This window comes from Rhinoderma darwinii, chromosome 1 (genome assembly GCF_050947455.1).
Source record: "Rhinoderma darwinii isolate aRhiDar2 chromosome 1, aRhiDar2.hap1, whole genome shotgun sequence".
Taxonomy (NCBI): domain Eukaryota; kingdom Metazoa; phylum Chordata; class Amphibia; order Anura; family Rhinodermatidae; genus Rhinoderma; species Rhinoderma darwinii.
The window spans coordinates 561,486,427-561,498,538 of NC_134687.1; the positions used below are offsets into that span (position 1 = coordinate 561,486,427).

Consider the following 12,112-nt stretch of genomic DNA (forward strand, 5'->3'; position numbering starts at 1 on the left):
CCAGTCTAGAGCAGTGTGCCCAGTGGAGGATTCTCCTTCTGTCAGCCAGGCGCACAAAGGTCCTGCCTGGAGGGACGTCCCTAACTTGCAGGGAGTTGACAGAGACAATGCAAGACGGGTCAATAATATTCTGTGGAATTTCCATGGTGTCCTCTGTCTCTAAACACCTGGACAAGGCATCGGCCCTCACATTCTTCTCAGCCGGGCGATAATGGAGCTCAAACTGGAACCTGGTAAAGAACAGCGACCACCTGGCCTGACGAGGATTCAGCCATTGGGCCATCTGTAGATAGGTGAGATTCTTGTGGTCCATAAAAATTAGGATGGGATGAGCTGTGCCCTCTAGAAGATGTCTCCACTCCTCCAGTGCCAATTTGATGGCCAGTAACTCCCCATCCCCAATCAAGTAGTTGTGTTCTGTGGAAGAGAAGAGCTTAGAGAAATATCCACATACCATTGACTTGCCCTTGGAACCTCTCTGGAAGAGGAGTGCACCAGCACCGACAGAGGATGCGTCCACCTCCAACGAGAACTGTAGAGAAACATCTGGATGATGGAGGATAGAGGCTGACGTGAAGGCACTCTTCAGGCTATTGAATGCGGACTCTGCCTCAGGAGTCCACACCTTGGCGTTCATTCCCTTCTTGGTGAGGTTAAAGATAGGAAAAGTCAGTGAGGAGAAGCGTGGGATGAACTGTCTGTAAAAATTGGCGAATCCCAGAAAGCGCTTTATGGCCCTCAAGCCTTGAGGACGGGTCCATTCCAGGACGGACTTTACCTTTTCAGGATCCATCTCGAGACCTCGATTCGAGACAATGTAGCCCAGGAAGGGGAGAGCATCTTTCTCAAACTCGCACTTCTCCAACTTGGCGTACAGAAAATTCTCCCTTAACCGCTGCAAAACTTGAAGGACATGTCTCTGATGAGTCATAGGATCTGGAGAAAAAATCAAGCTGTCATCAAGATAGACTACTACACAAACCTAGAGGAGGTCACGGAAGATGTCATTAACGAACTCCTGGAAGACCGTGGGAGTATTACACAGGCCGAAGGGCATTACTAGATATTCATAGTTTCTGTTACGGGTGTTAAATGCAGTTTTCCATTATTAGGTTGTAAGCCCCGCGCAGGTCTAGTTTGGAAAGAATCTTGACACCACGTATACGAACAAGCAGTTCTGAGATTAATGGCAACAGATATTTCTTTTTCACCATGATCTGGTTGAGACCCCGGTAGTCTATACAGGGACGCAGGGAACCATCCTTTTTCTTGACGAAGAAGAACCAAGCTCCTGCCGGGGAGGAAGACTTCCATATGAAGCCCCTCTCCAAGTTCTCTTTAACATAGGCGGATATGGACAGAGTCTCTGGCAAGGAGAGAGGATATACCCTACCACGGGGAAGGGATGCACCAGGAATGAGCTCGATAGGACAGTCATACGCTTGGTGTGGGGGCAGCGTCTCCCCCTCCCTCTTGCTGAAGACGTCTGAAAATGCAGCATAATGACCAGGCAATCCTGCCAATGACTGAGGTAGAGGAGGCTGAGCCGAACTAATCTGTACAAGGCAACGGTTGTCACACTCGGAGCCCCACTGGAGAACCTCTCCAGAATTCCAGTCCAGGACTGGGGCATGTAGTCGGAGCCAAGGCATGCCCGGCAGCACAGGGTTAACGGCTTTGGACAAGACAAAGAACGAGAGGAGCTCGGAGTGGAGAGCTCCTACTTGGAGCCTCGGCGGCTTGGTCACAGCAATAACTGGGTCTGGCAGAGGTAGTCCATTCACAGATGCAACCACCAACGGCCTCTCTAGAGGGGTAGTGGGCAATTGGAGACGATCCACCAGTTCTCTACGAATTTAAATTAGCAGCGGATCCAGAGTCCAGATACGCAGAGACCTGATGCGTTTTCTTGCCGGACACTATGGTCACGGGGATGGATAATATAGACGGAAGTCCTTCTTTACCCAAGGTTGTCTCTTCTACCAACTCTAGGCTTTGGGGCTTTTGGGGACACAGACGCACAAGATGGCCTCTGAGGCCGCAATATAGACAGAGTCCCGAAGTGTGTCTGCGCTGTCTCTCCTGGGTAGAAAGCTTACACTGGTCCATCCTCACAGACGCCTTAGGAGGGTCGGCATAAGAGGACAGCTGCAAGGGTGGGACCGGACTAGGGAGGCCTCCCTCCCGACAAGCATCTTGGAGTCGTTCTTGGATCCTTATATCATCAATCGGGGCGCCCAGAAGGATGAGGTCATCCAGGGTAGCCGGTAGATCTCGAGCGGCAAGTTCATCCTTAACCTTAGGAGGCAGTCCCTGCCAGAATGTGGCCACCAGGGCCTCATTTTTCCACAACAGTTCTCCCGCCATGGTGCAGAAGTAGATGGCGTACTCACCCATGGAGGTGTCTCCTTGGCGTAGGTTCAACAAGGAAGCCCCTGCAGAAGAGACTCGTCCAGGCTCCTCAAACACCGTGCAAAATGTCCGGAGGAACCCCTGGAAGTAACGGGTCTCTGGTCCTTGTTTCTCCCATATAGGATTCGCCCATGCAAGGGCCTTGCCAGTGAGGAGAAATGATGAAAGCGACCATTGCGCCATCAGACGAAAATGCCCTTGCATACAGGCTGAAGTGGATCTGGCACTGGTTCAAAAATCCATCACAGGTCCCTGCGTCTCCATTATAGCGGTCAGTCAGTGGCAAAGAAAAACGTGGATCAACACTGCCAGGAGGTGTCGTCTGAGGATTAACACTGCCAGGAGGTGTAGTAGGAGGAACGGCATCTAGCGCCTCCTGCCGTCTTGCGATAATGTTCAAGGCCTGGAGGAGTTGGTCCTGTCAAGACCAGAGGTCTAGCATATCCGTCTGCATCTCTTGCGATGTCATCTTGGTCTTGGATCAACCAGCGGGCCTGAGCGTACTGTCACATTGGGTTCGTGGACCCACTGGTCCATACCACCTTGATGGTATGGCAGCTGCCCAACAGGGCGCAGGTCACAGTCTATAGTTTGTATAGTGTACCTGTGGCAGCTTGACAGTAGCAAGGCAGGCTCGGCTGGGACTAGGCAGCAGGTAGACGTCAGGCGTGGAGCAGTAGGACAAGAGTGGATTACAGCACAGCACGACTTCAGCTCAGCATGGCACTTGACTAGGATAGCACAGGATACAGGATACAGGTACGGGGAACACTGGGAACTGTAAAACACTAGGAGACCATTTGCATAGACAAACTTTGGATACGACAAACAACGCTCAGGCATTGCAGGGAGGGGCACAGCCCTTTTTATAGCCCAGGGTGCTCTGGGAGCAATCATCAATCTCCCACCTGCGTGTGCTTTGGCTTCTTAAGTCTGGACTGAGCTCGAGAGCGCACCCTGGTGGTCACTGTGGAACAGGACGTCCGTATGTGCAGACATCTCTGGAGAGAAGGGTATCGACTGGATAGAAGGAGTTCGTGGTCAGCGACCACGGATGTTACAGTACATTACATGTATTAACAAAACAGACAACTAAACTATTATATAAAATTCCTTTTCCTGAAAATGAAAGATATGTATGTTACTTTTTCCTGTTTGATGATGTCATTGATGGGCCCAAATGATGCAGTCCTTGTGCTTTAGTGCCTCCATTGTCAATACTTTTCGTCTTGTGCTCTGGATATTCAGTCTTTTCATAGGGGCATTGTATAATTATAAATTTACCATCCATGCCAATCTCCACATCTTAAGTACTGCTAATAAACGATTCAGTTTGTGGATATTGATAGCAATTTGGATCTATAAAACAACTCTGAACACTAACGGCAAGAGCCGAGTTGAGGGCTTAGGACTTTTTTAAGATCATTCATTTACATTACATTTTTTTTCGTAGGTCTTCCTCAACAGTATCAGAGCTCTAAATCAGTGGGTGTAGTGATTTAAATGAGTAAAGGTAACCTGTATATTTCTTATATATTTGAAAATAACCAAAAATGTAACTCCTGCTTGAAAAAAGGAGACAAGAATAACAAAAGAAATAAAAATTATAAAAATGACTTCATTTCAATGTCAAAAAATGAAAATATATTGGGTGAGATTTATTAAGAACTGAGCGCCAGTCTCTCCCCCAGTGCAACGTGAGACAGATTCATCAACAGCATGCACACCATGTTGATGAATCTGCTGTTGTCTCAAAACGACTCCAGGTCGAAGCTGGCTTTGTTTTCCGACACTTTTCTAACTTAAAATGTGTTGGAAATCTTTGATAAACAAGTCACGCTTGGAGCAACTCTAAAAGTAAATGTAGAAGTAATGTAGAAGCTTCATAAATATGGCATTTAGCTCGAACGCCATATTTTTCAATGTATTTAAACCAGAAAGCTGGCACCAAAAAATTGCAAAATCTGCTCCATTATTTTGAAATGTAGTGGTAAATATCATTGGCTACAGGCATCTAGCTTTATTTTTATCCAGGCATATGGCTTTGTTACGACCACAAACAGTGTTTATTCGTTGTAAGGGGAGGATGGTTGCATGAAGTGGGCTCACGGGCTGAGCAAGCTCCATAGACTGCGGGTGTCAGCTGTATATTACAGTTGACACCCTGCTCTAACTGCTAGGATTGGAAATTACTCAGACCCAAGCTATTTAACCCGTAAGATGCTGCGGTCAGGAGCGACCACGGAATCTAAGCTGTCAAAAGAGGGGGCGAGCCCATTTACTTTTCGCGGAAAATACAGTCCTATGTACAATGGAAAGAAGAGAGAGACCATAGAATCCAATATGTAAAAGGATTAGTCCATATTTATTGGACCATATTGGTTGCTGTGGTCTATTCTTTCCATTGAGGATAAATAATAAGATCCTATAAGAAGGATTGGGTGAATGTATAGAAAACTTTGCATCATTGTGATATTTCACGTGGTGCTGCCCAGCCCCTACAACTCAGCCTTATATGTGGACTCCACATGAAAATCTCTGTAAACCACTTTATTTTTATATGTTGCTATTATGGTCCTATTAAAATACATTAACACTGTACTGTATTTAGAATCTATGTGATACACGTCCCTCATATGTGCATGAGGCCTAAATCTGCCCAGTGTATCTTCAAGCATTGAAAACTAGCATCTGATTGATTGCTCAAGATTTGAGAATGTAACCAATATTTCCAGTTAAATATCTAGTTACATTTCAAGATTAATATTGTGTATTCTTAGTATTTGTCCTGATTTGTGCAGATCGAAGCTTTTTTAACAGAGATACAGCATTTTCTTGATGTGATTGTAAAAATTAACTCTATCCAACCAAAGTGTATGTTCACACGGCTTATTTTCGGCCGTTTTTCAGGCCGTACATGGCCGAAAAAGAGCCGAAAAATCTGAAGCATCTGCCCATTGATTTCATAGGGAAAAACGGCCGCGAAAAAGAAGTGCATGTCACTTCTTGAGACGTTTTGGAGCCGTTTTTCATTTACTCCATAGAAAAACAGCTACAAAAATGGCCGTTAAAAACGCATGCTAAAAATGCGAGTGGCTTAAAAAACGTCTGAAAATCAGGAGCAGTTTTCTCTTGAAAACAGCTCCGTATTTTCAGACATTTTTGATTCAGTGTGTGCACATGCCCTAAATGTGGATGAACGCTTTCAGGTTATGACGCATGCTGTAAAGTTATTTTACTACCCATGTTGCCCTGCATCACTCCTTTTTTATGATGTTCTGCTGCTCAGCCAATGAGGATACGAGCCGCCTCTATCCTCAACTGCTCTATGTTGCTGTGCCGCTGCACTCTGGAGCACCGCCCCTGGTATTACTAGGATACCGCATGAAGATTTCATATGTGTTGCATATGGTGGCCTGAAGGAAATAAATTCCATCTTTACGGTTTGAAGGGGAGAAAGATGGACTAAATAGGGAGGTTGATGGAGGATTATCGGCAAAACGGTACAGTTAACAATAATTCTACTAATCGTAAAGATAAACTTTTTTCATAGGTCCTATTCAAATTAAAAAAAAATAACTGAAGGTACGCTTTATAAATCATTTTTAGCATTCGAATTTCAGCTCTCCGACCCTTTTTAAAAATCAGTTTGTCTGTCCCAAGCTTTAAACGCTATGGAAACCATTGACGAGGAAAAAAATATTTTTATATATGTTAGTGGTTACCCGAAGTTAAAAAAAAAATGCACTAAGTTTCAGGCTGCAATCTTCATACCGTTTTCATTTTCAGACCCCTGATATTAACTTTACAATCTACTCCTAGTTTCTGACTTTTCCCATGTTGGCGTGTCTTCCCTGTAAGGCTGGGTTCACACGACCATGTTACGTCCGTAATGTACGGAACGTATTTCGGCCGGAAGACCCGGACCGAACACAGTGCAGGGAGCCGGGCTCCTAGCATCATAGTGATGTACGATGCTAGGAGTCCCTGCCTCTGCGTGGAACTACTGTTCCGTACTGTAATCATGATTACAGTACAGGACAGTTGTCCTGCAGCGAGCCAGGGACTCCTAGCATCGTACATCACTATGATGCTAGGAGCCCGGCTCCCTGCACTGTGTTCGGTCCGGGTCTTCCGGCCGAAATACGTTCCGTACATTACGGACGTAACATGGTCGTGTGAACCCAGCCTAATACATGCTGGATGTGAGGTCTGTGTGTCCAGGATGTTTCTACATTCACTAACTCTCATGTATCAGCACAGCTTTCTCCCTACTCTGATAACCTGGCTGATTCCACCTCTGCTCTCCGCCCTATCTTCACTCTGAAACTGAAAGCCTGTGTACTCTGCCCTCCCTGAACACTTTAGACGCTTTCCCCACTCTCCACTCTCTGATCAGCCATGTACAAACTCCTCCGCTTCCCTACTGCTATCTCTAACACTGAGAGAAGGGAGGGGGAGAGCAGATTACAGCAGCCTTTTAGTAGAAGTGGACTGACAGATTTAAGTTAGAAGCAGCAGCACAGTCAGTTATCTATAAGAGCTGCGAAGACACTACAGTAGCAAAATGGTAGGACATTTTTAATGAAGTTGCTTAACTTCAGTGCAAAGGTGTCTATATCCTTTAACCTCACTACCAGACTTTTCTATAAAGTGATCTGAAAATGAAAATAAAAGAAACAAACAACATGTTTTAAAAAAATTGCATACAAATAATGTAATTGACTACATGTTCTAGTAAGGGCATGCTCACACGTGGCAGAATTGCTGTGGAATTCCGCTGTGGACAGTTCGCACTGGAAATCCACAGCAGACAGTCTGTCCATTGGTTTCCACACCTTTTTAGTTATCTTCGTGCAGATGTTGCGGACAACTCCGCTGCGAACCATAGGCTGCGGTGCAGAATTTGTTGTCCGCAGCATATACTGGCTGTTGCGGACTTGATGCGGACTTGTGGCGTAATTTCTCCATTTACTTCAATGGAGTTGCAAAATTACGCAATGAAATCCGCAGATGTTATATGTGTTGCGTTGCGGATTGCTTTTGCGACCAGGATTTTTCATCATTCTGGCTGGACCTATGTGTTTCGAGGTCTATAGCCAGACTAAGATAGAATGTTTTAAAAGAGAGCAGGATGAACTCTTCACCTGAATCCGCAACAACTAATCTGCAGCATTTTACTTCACATTTTAGGCAAAGGCGCAACGGAATCTGCAACGCAGATTATGTGCGGCATTGATGCGGACAGTGTCTGCAGAATTCCACCATGTCTGAATATGCAATTCAAGTGTAAAACACAGGTGTGGAAAGCAGTGTTATGTGGTAGTATTATAATTTATATATAAAAAAAAATATATATATATATATATATATATATATATATATATATATATATATATATATATATATATATATATATATATATATTACAGTATTAGGCTGGGTTCACATCTGCATCAGGGCTCCGCTCCGATGTTCTGTCAGAACTTTCCGTCGGAATGGAGCCCTGAATGACACAAACGGAAACCAGTGGTTTGATTTCAATGGTGACAAATCCGGTGCAAATGGTTTCCGTTTCTCTCCGTTCTGCAGGGGCTCAGTCGTTTTGACTGAATCAATAGCGCAGTCAACTACGGTATTTATTCCGTCAAAATGACAGAACCGCTGCACAGCAGAGACAAACGGAAACCATTTGCACTGGATCCGTCACCATTGAAATCAATGGTGATGGAAACAGAAACCTCTGGTTTGCGTTTTTGTGTCACCCAGGGCTCTGTTCCGACTGAAAATGTTGACGGAATGCCGGAACAGAGCCCTGACGCAGATGTGAATGCAGCGTTAAAAAGCATTATATTGTCTTTTGGTTTATTTGTTTTTATTTTTGTCTAAAATGAACTCTATATAAAATCTGAAAATGTTGCCATTATAAATAGGAAAATATTGAGTTTTTTTATAAAGTGACCTACATTAAAACATGGCATGTGGCGCTTTAAATATGCATTAAAAATGCATTCAGCTTTACATGGTTACAATAGCAATCTATTTTTGTATAAATCTATGCATCTTTAGTAATGTTCTATATGTTTACCACTTTGCTTTCATAGCATTGTAATATGGAGAAATTCTACAAGGCATGGTTGTCTGAATTAGAAATGGTATATTTTTCCCTGATATTATTTATAGTGATGTCCATCTTATTTTAATTCTTTTGTAGATACTGGAAGTCTGCAAAAACATTTCTAGCCGTGCAATAAATGTTAATGTTGTTCAACATGTCTACATTAACAAAATCGTATGACAATTTAGCTTTGCAATTAATAATACTACAATGCATCTGTACAAAATATATAATAAACATGCTGCTCTGTTTAATATATAGGGTATATATGTATACAAATATTGCTGAGCACTGTTGCTGCCAACACGTGGGGAGATCATTGCTGTCAATCAGTATACAATGAGAATATGTTTGTATATGTTTGACTTACTATGGGATATTGGTTGCTATGATATAAGCAATTTGCCATAGTTATATGGGGTTTGTGAGGTGTCCAGTTCTTATTGTTTAGTGACCCAGATTATTTTAAGCCTTGTTTTATGATATGTTTATTTTTCTCTGTAAGCAACTAAATCAGGCTGTGGATTATTACTTTATATCTTATTCTGAGAATCTGTAGAATGGTTTTAGAACATATTTATGAATTATATTATCCACTCTTTCTAACAAGTTAATTTTTTTTATTTGAGCATTAAGTTTGGTTCTCCTTAGTGCAGATATAATATAGGACAGGCATAAGATGTGACATATCTAAAAGCAGGTTGGCATTTTAATCAGTGTCACTCAGGCAAGAAAACCACAAAACTACCATTTATTATAGATAATATGTTCTTCAAATTAAGCAATATAATTTGTGTTTTCTGTATTAAAAGTGGTATTTTCTGAGACTGTTCTTGATTGCCACAACAGCGCCCCTAGAGGTCAAATGAAAGAAATAATTGTGTTGTTTTTTTTTAATTGACCCTGACCCTAAAGTACAATTGTACAACATGTCTTCTTGGAGGAATCAGTAGCATTTCCTTTGAATGTTGCCATTCAGTCTCCAGTCACATACAGATCAGTTACTTCTATGTTGACATAATGACGCATTGTCCAGCTCACATACTGAAAATGATTTTATTTGTCATTTACATTAAATTGATATAAACTTGTCAAGAAAATGTCAAATCATAGGTTTCATATTCGCTTGAACATTTAAGGAAAAAAAAACAAACTTAAAATCAATAAATTAGCACAGACAATAAGTTAAAACATAACACAATGTGACCAGTATAGAACAAGAATGCTTTATCTACACAAAACATCCTATTTCACATTTTCTTTGTTCATTCATTAGAAATAGCCTCCACTCTCTGTAAGTGTATTTGACCAGCACATGCAGAAAAGCTGATTAGTTTTCTGTACAAAGTCCAGGGTTGAGAAATTACATGTGCCAAGAGGATGCCACTCACTCACCTGCTGAGTCTGCAGGCACAAGTGACATCAGCAATACTTTAAAGGACTAAAAAGGCAATCTGCCAGCTAATCGTCAGAAAAGTGCTTTTTGCCTCTAGAAAAGGAAATAAGACGGAATATTATTATCTGTAGGAAATAAAAAGTTTTACAAAACGGGCTTGGTTTCTTCTATGAGAGAAGTAGATGTCACTGACCTTCTCACAAAATAAATCCATCTGTGGACAATCTATGTGTAGAAAGAACAATTGTGCTTAAAATGGATTTATTTTGTAAGCCCATTGCAGAGAGATTGGGGAAAGGCGAGGGTGGGGGGTTTATGAATATGAAAATACATGGATAGAGAGGCGTTAAAGGGCTAAACCATGCCACATAGAGTAACCACCTAGATCCATCCTGGCCAATGTTAACCCAGAATAAGCAGCAATGTATTCAATAATTCACAATGGAGACTAGCCCTGCATCTATTATATATCAGCTCCTTCCCCCAATAACCCTTGTCTACAAAGTGCCATCAGAGTAAAGTGGGTCAATGTCTTCTTTATATATGTACTAATATAATGATGAATTATACCGATCACTGAATAAATTATATTAGTGGTGGTGCAAGTGAATGGGGTGTAAGAACTGATGCTTCATGGTCAGCTGCTGAATTGGGTGTTAGTATCGTGGTCAAGTTGTCGCTACCATTAACCCCTGCACCTATCTGGAACATATATGGGGTGAGTTTCTGGTTATCACCATTGAACCACTGCTGGGGTGACCTGGGAACTATGGATGGATGAATGGGCAAAGCAAAGGAGGAGAGGGGGGAAAAATAGGGTACTAAGTAAAGCTCATGGAAACTGTGTGCTCAAGTGCTTTGCGGCGCAAGGAGGCAATGCTGGTTCCCCTCCACACATCACTGCTGTCCGGGGAGCTGCAGAGTTGCGGGGAACCTGATACATTGTTGGGACCCTGCAATGAGGTGGGCACCATGCCAGGAAAGGCGGACTGGTATAGGTGTGACTGTAACCCTCCGCCATTGGAGCCCATGTTAGACAACCCCATTGAGTTGGGTGGGGGACCTGCTGCCAGGCTGCACTGAGACAGAGATTGCGTCATTGCTTGTTGCCTTCCAAGAGACGGTGGCAATGGGAGCTGAGAGACCCCCATTCCGGCAGTCGCCCAGCGGGTATCGTTGGCATGGAAGGAGCACAGGCTATCGCCCATGGCTGCTGCCGCTGCAGCCGCAGCTGATTGGAACTGGGGAAATCCTGGTGTGGGCAGTAACGTGCCAGGTGAACGAAACACATTGGTGGTCTTCTTGCGCTTTTTCCATTTTGCGCGTCTATTCTGAAACCAGACCTAAAATATACAAGAGACAGATCTCCATTATTATCACTCTTATTGTATAACGCCCACATCAGAATCTCTGTTATGCCTAATGTGCCCCGACAGTAACAGCATTGCATGCCCATTATACCCTGATAGTAACAGCATTGTATGCCCACTGTGCCCTGATAGTAACAGCATTGTGTAAATGTATCATTGCTTTGAATGAATCGCTATATAAACAATCACATTGCACAGCGCTATTATACATTATGTAGCAGATTAAGTAATAAAATATAGGCTGACAATAAATAAATAACCAATAATACAGTCTCGTAAATAATAGTAATAATGGTAGTAGTAATAACAATAATAATAATAATAATAATAATAATAATACAGTTCAAGACAACTATCATAACAAAATAGTTTCAAAGGTGATCCAACATCATATATTCTAGTAAACATACAGTAAGCAAAAGGTGAACATAGAAACAGTCAGTGATTGTCTAATATTGTACATCTAGTAGATAGATAGATAGATAGATAGATAGATAGATAGATAGATAGATAGATAGATAGATAGATAGATAGATAGATAGATAGATAGATAGATGGATGGATGGATGGATGGATGGATGGATGGATGGATGGATGGATGGATGGATGGATGGATGGATGGATGGATGGATAGATAGATAGATAGATAGATAGATAGATAGATAGATAGATAGATAGATAGATAGATAGATAGATAGATAGATAGATACTAGATGTACAGTATTAGACAATCACTGACTGTTTCTATATTACAAGATTGTTTTCCTTTGTCGTTTGAGTTATTACACCGTAGCATATTTTAATGTGAGTAGTACA

General features: G+C 42.4%; 1 protein-coding gene across 1 annotated transcript in view; it reads right to left on the bottom strand.

Annotated features, from left to right (window-relative positions):
* Positions 1-9,621: 9,621 nt before the first annotated feature.
* OTP (orthopedia homeobox) overlaps positions 9,622-12,112 on the bottom strand; it is an 11,063-nt gene continuing 8,572 nt past the window's right edge. The window contains exon 3 of the mRNA XM_075854886.1: positions 9,622-11,269. Within this exon, the coding sequence (XP_075711001.1) occupies positions 10,748-11,269 (522 nt within the window). The 3' untranslated portion in view covers positions 9,622-10,747. The remainder of the gene's footprint in view (positions 11,270-12,112) is intronic.